Consider the following 10,441-nt stretch of genomic DNA (forward strand, 5'->3'; position numbering starts at 1 on the left):
AGCGGGGCGGGCGAAGAGCGACGGCCCCGGGCGGGGCGGAGCGGGACGGCCCTGGGGCGGGCGGTGCTGCCGGCCGCGCCATCGCGGGGAGTGCTGGCCCGAGATGGCGGCGGCGGGAGGCGGGTAGCGGGGGCGCGCCGCTCGGCCCGGCCATGCACTTCTCCATTCCCGAGACCGAGACCCGCGCCGGGGACGGCGGCGCCGCCGCCTACGTGGTGAGCGGGGCCGAGGGAGCGGAGCTGTCCCGCAGAACGGAGCCGCCCCGCGGAGCCGAGTGGGTGGCGCGGCTCCTCGGCCCGGGTGCGGTGCGGCCCCGGTGGGGCCGTGCGGGTCCGCAGCCCCGGCGCGGTGGCGGGTCGGGATCAGGACCGGGACCGGGACCGGGGCCGGGCGAGGCGGGCAGGTCCCGGCCCGCCGCCATCCCCCCGGCGCCCTGTGCCAGGGCCGAGCAGGGATCGGGCCCCGCCGCCCCCGCGCCTCCGGATCGGGCGCGGGAGGTGCCCGAGCAGCCCGGGGCTCTCCGGACCCTGCCCTGCCCGGGCGCCGCGGGCGGGGGCGGGCAGCCCGCAGCGGCCCCGTCCGGTCTCATCCCCAGCTCCGGCTCATCCTGGCCCGCCCGTCCGCCCGTTTGTCCCGGCTTCCTGTTTTGGTCCCTGCGCCGTCAGCGGCTCCGGAGAGGAGCCGGGGGACGCTGCCGCCGAGTGGCGGCGGCTCTCGAGTGCCCGGACCCCGCTCCCGGGGCCGGCAGAGCCCCCAGGCTGGGCGGAGGGGCCGGACCGCTGCTCTCGGGGTAAGGGTGGGCAGCCCTCGGCTTCGAGACCCGCGCTTGCCCCCTGTGCCGAAATCCGTGTCCGGGGGATCCCCCGGGACCCCGAGGCGGGGCACGGTCGCGGTGGTGAGCGGTGATGGAGAGACCTGGCGATCCGCAGGAGCTGCAGTTGCTCAAGGGCCACAGGAGCAGGCAGCCCTCGAGGCATTTCGTCCTTGTGACCCCCCTGCCCTTTGCCCTCCGCTGCTGCCGAGGCTCCTCAGGCCTGGGGGAGACCTTGGGGACAGCCCTTGGGCAGCCCGGGGCTGGGCAGGAGCTGTGACCTGATGGAGAGCCCTGATTTGGGCAGGTGTGGGTGCTGCCTGTGCCACCACCGCTGTCCCTCCTGGTTCCCCCGCAGCAGCCCTGAGGCACTGGTGCCTTGGGGTGGGGAGGTACCGGTGTGAGCCCCAGCCTGGCTGGGCTGGGACCTCTGCCGGGCCCTGGGCAGTCCCAGCGCTCGGGAGCACCCGTGGGAGGCTGGGCTGGGCTGCCGTGGCTGGCTGGAGGCTCATGCCCATCCTCTCACCCTCCCAAACTGTGCTGTGGGGGTGGCAGGACTTGAGAGAACAGTGCTGTCCCTTGCAAGGACTCTGCCTGTGGTGAGGTGCTGGGAGCTGGACCGTGGTGTTCCCTGTGTGTTCTGCAGTCACAGCTCTGCTCTGCCTGTGGATCAGCAGGAGCTGAGCCAGAGCAGAGGGGGCTTGGCCAGGGACCTGCTCCTTGTGGAGCCCTGGGAGTGGGGAGGGCTGTCCTTGTCTGGTGGCACGGGGACACGCGTGTCTGCGGGGCTGCGGCGTGGCTCTGTGCTCCCCACGGCTGGGCAGACAGGGATAGACCTTCCTGCTGTCAGCGGGCACAACTCTTGGATGTGCTCGTACTCCCTGAACCATTCTGACCACCTGCCCTTGGCAGGGTCCTCAGGAATATTGCTTTTTCCTGGGTGCATCCTGGGCAGGTCCTGGGATTCCTGCACCTGGCAGGTGCTGGCTCTGAGCGGCCTCTCTCCCTGCAGGCCTACAACATCCACGTGAACGGGGTGCTGCACTGCCGGGTGCGCTACAGCCAGCTCCTGGGCCTGCACGAGCAGGTAGGGGGACACCGGGGCACTCCATCTGGGCTCCCACGTGCATGAGGCGTGCTGGAAGCTCTCTGCTCCCCTTGCTGGGTCCGTGGGATCAGCAAGCATGGGGGATCAGGGCAGCCACCGTCTCTCGGGAGGCTCCTGCAGCGCTCTGTTCCTGTCCTAGTTAAGGAAGGAGTATGGTGCCAACGTGGTCCCAGCCTTTCCCCCAAAGAAGATCTTCACGCTCACCCCAGCAGAGGTAGAGCAGCGCCGGGAGCAGCTGGAGAAGTACATGCAGGCTGGTAAGCTGGGCCTGCCCGGCCCGCTTGTGCAGGGCACGGCCCTTGGCTTCCTCCTGCCCTGCTCCATTCATTCCCTGGCTGCATCTTGCACCTCCCAGTGGAGCACTGCTTTGATGGGCTTTCCCCCGGGTGCCAGCTCCTGTCCCAGCCCCTGCCCTGCCCTGGCAGAGTGGGGCTGTGCAGGAGGGTCCCTGGCTGGCCCAGCACACAGTCTGAGGGCGAGCTGGGGGGCTGCAGAAGGGCCAGGCACCGGTGTGGGTTCCTGCCCCTTCCCGAGGGACGCCTGACTGCTCGTGCCCTTCCTGCAGTGCGGCAGGACCCAACGCTGGGCGGCAGCGAGACCTTCAACAGCTTCCTGCGCAAGGCCCAGCAGGTGAGGGGCACAGCTGTGGCGGGTCTGGGCCCCCAGTCTGCTGAGGGGCTGGGGTACCAGTCCGGTTTCTGTCTGCAGGAGACGCAGCAGATCCCCACAGAGGAGGTGGTGCTGGAAGTGCTGCTCTCTAACGGGCAGAAGGTCAAGGTCACCATCCTTACGTCGGACCAGACCGAGGATGTCTTGGAGGTGCCAGAGCTCTCGTGCTGGGTGGGACCAGCCCCTCCTGCTGCCTTCTGGGGTTTCCCACGTGTGTGGGGCTCTCTCAGCCTGGTAGCCCCCTGCCCTCCCCTGCCATCTGCCCACCCTGGAGCAGGGTTGGCTTGGTGGGGCTGAAAGCTGGGAGCTGAAATGCGTGTGCTGCAGGGTGTGTCTGGGTCCAGACTGATGTTTGGGGTCCCCTAGCTGTTTCCTGGCTGCAGGGAGCCCAGGCCTGGCCACAGGGCAGCAGGGGTGCTGCCTTCCTTCTGTTGGGAGGCCCCAGAATGCACATGGGCTGGGTCATGTAGGGATTATATCGGGACTATCCTGCTCTTCCTCCCAGGCTGTGGCCTCCAAACTGGATCTGCCAGATGACCTGGTTGGCTACTTCAGCCTCTTTCTAGTGAGAGAGACCAAGGATGGAGCTTTCTCCTGTGAGTAGAGCCCACTGTGGTGGGACATCTGCTCTGCCCCTTGCCTGGAGTGAGGGCTGTGTGCTTGGACCCTACCCTGGGTGGGGGGCCCAGCTGTTTTCCTCGGGGCACCCTGGTGTTGGGGGCCTAGGGGCTCCTGCTGCCCAGAGCTGCTGCCGAGCCGGCGTTTCCCCGCAGTTGTGCGGAAGCTGCAGGAGTTTGAGCTGCCCTACGTGTCGGTCACCAGCCTGCACAACCCCGAGTTCCAGATCATCCTGCGCAAGAGGTGAGCGGGGCTGTGGGGCAGCAGTGGGGTGCTCCCCAGGGCTCCCTGTTCCACAGAGGGACCCTGCCCTCCTGCCATTGCTGCTCACAGATGCTTTGGCCCCCAGGAACACACCCGAGAATCCCTGACCATGACACTGGAGCATGGGCTGCCCTGCTGTGCTCAGCTCATTTCTGCCTTCTCATGGCAGCCGGTTTAGATGGGGAGCAGGGCACGATGACTGATGGTTAGGGGGAGCTGGCCAGCCCACAGGAGGGTGATTTTCTCCTCACTGCTGTCAGGAGGTGGGGAGCAGGCTAACCCGTGTGTTCCCTTCCAGCTACTGGGACTCGGCCTATGACGACGATGTGATGGAGCATCGTGTGGGGTTGAACTTGCTGTATGCACAGGTGAGGGCTGGTGTGGCACAGCCAGGTGAGGACAGACACTGCACCCTTGGCCACAGCTGTGCAGGGGCTTGGGGGGCTCCGGTCCCAGGCGCTCACCAACCTCTGCTGCTTGTAGACGGTGTCAGACATTGAACACGGATGGATCCTTGTCAACAAGGAACAGCACCGGCAGCTGAAGTCCCTGCAAGAAAAGGTCTCCAAGAAGGAGGTAGGACAGGGCACAGTGCCACAGCTGGGGCAGTTCTGGCTCTGACCAGCCCCTCTCCACGTGACGCGTGGTACCGGGTTGGTGGCCCGTTCCTGGCCCGGGCGGGCGGCAGTGCTGAGCACCCCTGGCCCTGCCTGCAGTTCATCCGCCTGGCGCAGACCCTCAAGTACTACGGCTATCTCAAGTTCGACCCCTGTGTCACCGACTTCCCCGAGAAGGGCTGCCACGTCGTCGTCAGCGCCGGCAACAACGAGCTCAACTTCCAGGTGCGGCTGCCGAACGAGCAGATCAAGGAGGGCAGCTTCAAGGTCACACGCATGCGGTGCTGGCGGGTCACGTCCTCGGTGAGTGACACCTGGAGAGCGGGGAGGGCTCTGGGGGGGCTGGAGAGACCCGGCTGTGCCAGGCTGGGCTGGCACCCCTTCCTGGAGAGGTGCTGGCTCTGACGCCAGCTTCTGGCCCAGTAGGCCTGGAGAGGGTCTGGATCATGCCTTGGGGCTCCGGGGATCATTGGTGTGAGGACATTGGAGGGGACCTGACAGTGGCAGAAGACTGGTGGCACTGGGCAGGTGTCCCACACTTGGCTTGGTGCTGCCCTTGTCTGGGGAGCTGCTCCTTCCCCTCTGGAGGCTCCCAGCCTTGGTGTGTGTCCTTGCAGGTGCCGATGAACAATGGCCCTTCGGGGAGCAGCCCAGGGAAGTCAGAGGTGAAGCTGGAGTTGGCTTTTGAGTACCTGATGAGCAAGGACCGGCTACAGTGGGTCACCATCACCAGCCCACAGGTAGAGCTGCTGCATGATGGGCTGGTGGTGGCTGTGAGGGGCAGGGCTGGGCTGGGCTGGGCCCTGCATAGGGCAGGGCAAGGCTGTGGGGTGAATAGAGCCCCGTGACACTTCTCCCTTGCAGGCCATCATGCTGAGCATCTGCTTGCAGTCCATGGTAGATGAGCTGATGGTGAAAAAATCTGGAGGCAGCATCCGCAAGGTGAGGGTTGGGGCTGGATGATGGCTCTGGAGTGGGATCCCAACCTGGCCCTGTGACTTCCTAGGGTCTGGACTGGGTCCTGAGTGCTCTCCTCAGGATGGGGCCAGCATCCCCAGGGCCAGTTACAAGCCCAGAGCTGATGCTGGGGCCCCTGTGGCTAAGCTGAGCTCCTCCCTGCAGATGTTTCGGCGGCGGGTGAACGGGGCCCTGCGGCGCTCGGACAGCCAGCAAGCTGTGAAGTCACCCCCGCTGCTGGTGAGTGGGACCCTGCAGCCCTGGGGGACACGTGCAATCACAGACTCTGACGTGCTGTGTACCAGAACTCACTGCCTCCAGAGGAGCCCCTGTCCCCGTGGCAGGGCTGGGGCAAGCCCAGAGGACAGCAGGGCTGTGGGAAGGGAAAGTGGTCCTGGACCAACTCAGTGAGCCAGACTCCTGAGGGATGGGATGGAGTGGGGCAGGTAGAAGGAGAGGTGGGTGTTGTGTCCCGTGACCCTGTGCTGCCCAACTGTGCTGTTCTCACAGGACTCACCCGATGCCTCCTGGGAGCCCATGGCCAAACTCTCGGTGAGTTGTGTGTGGGTGCACCAGAGACCTCAGGCTAAGTGGGTAGGGGAACTAGGGGTGTCCTCCCTAACATCTCCCTTCTCCGCAGAGCAAGCTCACTTCTGTCAGCCTGCGTGGGATCAGCCACTCCAGCTCTGCAAACGACGTGGGTGCTAACGACTTCCACGGCAATTACGCCTTTGAGGGCATTGGTGATGAGGATCTGTAGTGCCCCCTTCCCAGGACAGCCCCGGCCTGAGCAAGGGCCTTCGCTGAGGAATGTACGACCTGCAGCCAGGTTGCAATCAACGTGCCTCTCACCTGCTACATCCACCTTTCCCTGCTCCCCGGGGCTGGGAGCTCACCCCAGCCCGCCATTGCCTTCGGGGCGGGGGCGGCTGAACTCCTCCCGCTGCTGGCTCCAGCTGGGAGAGGGCTTGTTTGACCTGAACAGTTTGCCCGGGCAGAGCCCTGGAGCTGCAGTGCAGGGCCTGGCCCAGCCTAGGGGCAGAGCCAGGCAGGCTCCATAATGCCAAATTAGCATTTAGGTTTGTGCTCCGAGACAGAGTGCAGTACGCTGTCTCAGGGGCTCTGCGCAGAGTCCCCTCTAACCCGCTCATAGACGCCAGCATAATCTAGGCTTGTAACCACGTATCTCCTGCTGCTCAGCCCGACAGAGCATTAATGGACAGTAACTGATGTTTACACTGCAACAATGATTAAAATGGATCCTGATTGGTACCAGGCTGTCTGTTGGGGGGTGGCTGCTGTCCCTCCCCTCTCCATGCCAGCCCTGTGCTGTCCTCCTCTGTAGCAGAACAAGGCCCCCATGGTGAAGAGCAGATAACAAAACTGACTGTTTAATGCTTTTATACACAATATAAATTACACCGACCAGCACGGCAGCAGCCATGGAACCAGTCCTGTTCCCCCCTCCCCCCTTTTCCCCAAACCCCGGCAGAGGAAGGCTCCGGCAGGCAGAAACAGGCAGGTGGGGTGGCTGGGGACGTGGCAGTGCTGCCACACGGGCAGGGGTCAGAGCCGCCGGTCATGACTTCACCCTGCCCAGGCAGGACGGGGCTGCTGGAGGCTCCAGTGTGCCTCTGGGCCTGGCGTAAGGCAGCCCTAAGCCCCCGTGGAGTTGCCTGCCTGTCCTCCCTCCCCCAGGGAGGGCAGGCACCGCAGCACCCCAGGCCCACTGCCGGGCTAAGTGCTGTCTCAGGGCAGGGCCGTGCCCACGGCTGGGGGGGCCAGGAGGGCTTTGGCATTGCGCGGGTTCACCCAGCTCTCGGCTGTGTGGCCGTGGATCTTCTGGTGGCGCTTGTAGTTGTCCCAGTGACCAGTGGTGTAGGAGCAGTCCCGGCACTGGAAGGGCTTCTCGCCCGTATGCCGCAGCATGTGCCGCTTCAGGTTCATGCTCTGGTTGCAACTGTAGCTGCAGAGGCTGCACTGGAAGGGCTTGTCGCCTGAGTGGATGCGCCCGTGACGCTTGAGGTTGGCCAGGTTGCCGCAGGCATAGTCGCAGAGCTGGCACTTGTAGGGCTTCTCGCCTGTGTGCACGCGCTGGTGCCGCTTCAGGTTGTCCAGGTGGGCAGAGGCGTAAGGGCAGAGCGGGCAGGCGAAGGGCTTCTCCCCGCTGTGCGTCTTCATGTGCCGCGCCAAGTGGTTGGGGTAGTGGGTGACGAAGGGGCAGAGGCTGCAGGCAAAGCCCTTGTCCCCAGTGCCCTTCCGGGGGCTGGCACCCGGCTCGGTGCCCAGCACCGCCAGGCTGCAGCGCCCGCAGACCTGCTCGGCCAGGCCCTCGTCCTGCGCGAAGCCGTCGTCCAGCACCAGCCCGCACATGCGGCACGTGAAGGGGAAGAGCAGCTCGGGCAGCGCGGCTGCCTCCTCGCCCCGCAGCCGCGCGCAGCCGGGCAGGAAGGCGCCGCTGCCGCTGCCCACGTGCAGGCTCAGCTCTGGCAGCAGTGGCTCTGCGGGACAAAGAGACGGGGTTGTGAGCTGGGTGGCACAGCGCCAGTGAGGACTGGCTCTGTGATGAGCCACAGTGCCCCGGTGAGCCTGGCAGTACCATGACTTCGGATCAACAGCAGGATCTGTGCCCTGCGCCACCCCCAAAGCCCCTGCAGTAGCTCTCCACACATCCCCACGCCCTCCCACCTTTACCTGGGTCCTTGTCCCGCCGGTGTGGCCCCTCGCCCTCAGGCAGGCGGTGGCTGAGCATGTGCCGCTTCAGGTTGCGGCTCTGGTTGCAGCGATAGTCGCAGGCAGCACACTGGAAGGGCTTGTCCTGGCTGTGGACCCGCTCGTGGCGTTTGAGGTTGCCCAGGCTGCTGCAGGCGAAGCTGCAGCACGTGCAGCGGTACGGCTTCTCCCCGGTGTGCGTGCGCAGGTGCCGGGTCAGGTTTACCAGCTGGGCAGAGGCGTAGGCACACTGCGGGCAGGCGAAAGGCTTCTCCCCGTTGTGTGTCTTCATGTGGCGCTTGAGGTGGCTGGAGTAGTGGGAGGCGAAGGGGCAGAGCTGGCAGGAGTAGACGATGCGCTGGCTGCGGCCGCCCTCGGCGCCGGCGCACTGCAGGCAGCTCTGGCCCAGGCTGGCAGCCAGCTGCAGCCCGCACTGGCGGCAGGGCAGCGCGGCGGGGCCAGGCTCGCCCCCCTCCTCAGGGTCACTCTCCACGCTCAGCTGCTGGTACCCAGAGGAGCAGTCGTCGTCGCTCAGGGCGTACGCTGGAATAGCGATCTTCCCCACCAGTGTGTCTGCTGAGAACACCGTGGGGATGGGGCGGTGTCAGCCTGGCAGGCCTGGGCACTGCCCCTCTGCCTACGCCCCCAGCCCCACCCCGTGGCACCCAGCAGGAGCCCACCGCTCCGTGCATGGCAGTGAGGAGCCCCACAGCCACAGCTGCCCCAGCGCCCTGCTGAGGGCCTGTTCTGGGTGTCTCGGGAAACCCTGACACTTCTGCGTGGCTGGCCAAGACCCTGGCACCAGGAAGGATGAGAGGATGGGTGGGTCCATCACCCACTGGCGCTGCTGGGCCTGGTGGGTACCAGGTGCTGGGTACAGTCCGGCCCAGGCTGGAGAAAGGGGTGCCCATAAAGCTGCTCTGTGCCCCTCTCACTGTGCCACTGCCTCAGCCCCGGGGTTGGCAGCTGGTTGCACTCGCATGGCCAGCACCAGGGAGCTCCAACACCAGCCCCTTCTGTCCTGCAGGAAACATTCCCCTGCCCCACGCAGTGCCACTGTCCGCTGGCAGCAGGGGGAAGGCTGCCAGGCTCTCAAGTGGAACTTCTCAGCTGGGCACAGACTGTGCAGCCCCTCTGCTCCTCAAGTGCCCCCAGGCTGGTGCTCGGGGCTGGAGGGGCAGCTCACATGAGCTGTGAGCCATGAGCTGTGAGCCATGCCCGCTGGCCCCGCTCTGTGCCTGACCTGCATCCTGGGCCTGTCAGACTCAGCAGCTGCCCACCATCCTGGGAACCACCCTGGGCTGTCCCCTTGCCACCCGGGCTGTGTCCAGCTGATGAGGCTGATCTGTGCTGTGGGACGGGGCAGCCCTTCCAGCCTCCAGCCCCTTCCACAAGCACTGCTGGAAACACAGACATCAGAAAAGGGCATCCTGCCAAGGCCTGCCTGTTACAGGGAACTCTTGACCCTGCCTCAAGCCCTCTGCTAAGGGACCCTCTTTCTCCTCAGCTCAGCCCCAGCCACACCAAGGAACCCCCTGTCCCCTCAGGCCAGCAGTGCCACAGCATCCCCAGAGCACTGTCCCCTAAAGGGCCCTGTCAGTGCCCACATGGCACAGCCTGTCTCTTCAGTGGGCTGAGGTCCTAGTCCTGCTCCCGGGCTGGGGCTGAATGGGAGGACAGGTATCCCTGGTAGAATTGGTCCCCAAACCCCTGGCAGGCTCCTAGGGCAGGGCAGGGCAGAGGAGGCAGAGCCCTCAGAGCAGCCCCATGTGCCAGGCAGCTGGGGCTGAGCCTCAGTGCCAGAGCAGGAGCAGGGCACAGCCCCTGGGGACAGCGAGGGGACAGGCACGGGGCCGGACAGTCCGTGCCGTCATCTCTGCCGTTCCGTTCCCACGTTGCTCAGTGCCCGGGGCGGGGAGTGCCTCCCGCCAGTCCCGGTGAGCAGCTCCCTGGCGCTGAGCAGCGCTCGCTCCTCCGGCTGCCTCGGCCGGGGCTGACCCAAGCTCGGGAGCCCCGGCGGGACAGGCGCTGCCCGCAGCGGCGGGCCGGGGTGCCGGGGCTGAGCGCGCTCCGTACAGCCCGCGGTGCCGAGCGGCGCGGTGCAACAGGAGCCCGGGGCTGAGCGCTGCGCTGGCTCCGGCATGAGCCCGGCGGCGGCTGCGGGGCGCGGCCCCAAGCCCACCGCGGGAACACATCGTGGCCGGGACCCCCGCGGGAAGGAGCATTCGGGGATCGGTACCGGGGGTCAATGCCGGGCGGGCAGAACCCACCCCGGGGCCCCGTCGGGGGCCGGGCCTCCCCCGTGGGAGGAAGCTCGGCCGGAGCCCGCGCCGGGCGGGCCCGTGGCAGGGCGGGCCCTGCCGGATGCGCCGAGCGCGGGGCCGGTACGGCCCGGCCGGGCCGCGTCGCCGCCGGCGGGGCTGCCGGAGACGGGCGGCGTCCCCGCGGGGCCGCACGCACCTGGCGGTCCCTTCTCGGAGGCCGGGCCACGGCCCAGCAGCAGGTCCCCGGGCAACACCACCGCCGCTCTTGCCGTCTCCTCGGTGCCATCTTCGGCGTCCGCTGCAGCGCTCCGAGCGCCGCGGGTCCCCGCCGGGCCGCCGCCGCCCCCCGGGCCCGCCGCGCACTCACCCTTCACCGGCTGCGGGTGGCTCTGCTTCCGCCGGGGCATCGTGGCGGGCCCCG

General features: G+C 66.9%; 2 protein-coding genes across 3 annotated transcripts; one reads left to right on the forward strand and one right to left on the reverse strand.

The window, feature by feature from the left end:
• The first annotated feature begins 6 nt into the window (after positions 1-6).
• SNX17 (sorting nexin 17) lies at positions 7-6,316 on the forward strand. The gene is made up of 15 exons (XM_041471307.1): positions 7-215; positions 1,824-1,898; positions 2,059-2,176; positions 2,485-2,549; positions 2,628-2,738; positions 3,094-3,184; positions 3,362-3,449; positions 3,769-3,838; positions 3,954-4,046; positions 4,187-4,390; positions 4,705-4,827; positions 4,952-5,029; positions 5,210-5,284; positions 5,555-5,596; positions 5,685-6,316. Exons 1-15 carry the CDS (start codon positions 153-155, stop codon positions 5,802-5,804), a joined length of 1,416 nt encoding a protein of 471 aa, XP_041327241.1. The 5' UTR covers positions 7-152; the 3' UTR covers positions 5,805-6,316.
• A 103-nt stretch (positions 6,317-6,419) lies between these two features.
• ZNF513 (zinc finger protein 513) lies at positions 6,420-10,435 on the reverse strand. 2 transcript variants are annotated; one of them, XM_041471303.1, is made up of 3 exons: positions 10,217-10,435; positions 7,739-8,329; positions 6,420-7,545 (listed from the first exon to the last, which is right to left on the reverse strand). In XM_041471303.1, exons 1-3 carry the CDS (start codon positions 10,425-10,427, stop codon positions 6,794-6,796), a joined length of 1,554 nt encoding a protein of 517 aa, XP_041327237.1. In that variant the 5' UTR covers positions 10,428-10,435; the 3' UTR covers positions 6,420-6,793. The 2 variants fall into 2 exon arrangements, with proteins under 2 accessions (XP_041327237.1, XP_041327236.1); XM_041471302.1 differs by having other exon boundaries at positions 7,739-8,332.
• Between the last annotated feature and the right edge of the window lie 6 nt (positions 10,436-10,441).

The sequence above is a fragment of the Pyrgilauda ruficollis genome, unplaced genomic scaffold (assembly GCF_017590135.1).
Source record: "Pyrgilauda ruficollis isolate IOZ18807 unplaced genomic scaffold, ASM1759013v1 scaffold260, whole genome shotgun sequence".
NCBI lineage: Eukaryota > Metazoa > Chordata > Aves > Passeriformes > Passeridae > Pyrgilauda > Pyrgilauda ruficollis.

Excerpts from the sequence above, each read along its gene's own strand:
- ZNF513 (XM_041471302.1), bottom strand. The coding sequence starts at position 10,427 with ATGCCCCGGCGGAAGCAGAGCCACCCGCAGCCGGTGAAGGGTGAGTGC. Across the intron at positions 8,333-10,216 it reads CTCCGAGAAGGGACCGCCAG|CAGACACACTGGTGGGGAAG; the intron begins GTGCGTGCGGCC and ends CGGTGTTCTCAG. Across the intron at positions 7,546-7,738 it reads CCGGCGGGACAAGGACCCAG|AGCCACTGCTGCCAGAGCTG; the intron begins GTAAAGGTGGGA and ends TTTGTCCCGCAG.
- SNX17 (XM_041471307.1), top strand. The coding sequence starts at position 153 with ATGCACTTCTCCATTCCCGAGACCGAGACCCGCGCCGGGGACGGCGGC. Across the intron at positions 2,739-3,093 it reads AGACCGAGGATGTCTTGGAG|GCTGTGGCCTCCAAACTGGA; the intron begins GTGCCAGAGCTC and ends TCTTCCTCCCAG. Across the intron at positions 3,185-3,361 it reads CAAGGATGGAGCTTTCTCCT|TTGTGCGGAAGCTGCAGGAG; the intron begins GTGAGTAGAGCC and ends GTTTCCCCGCAG.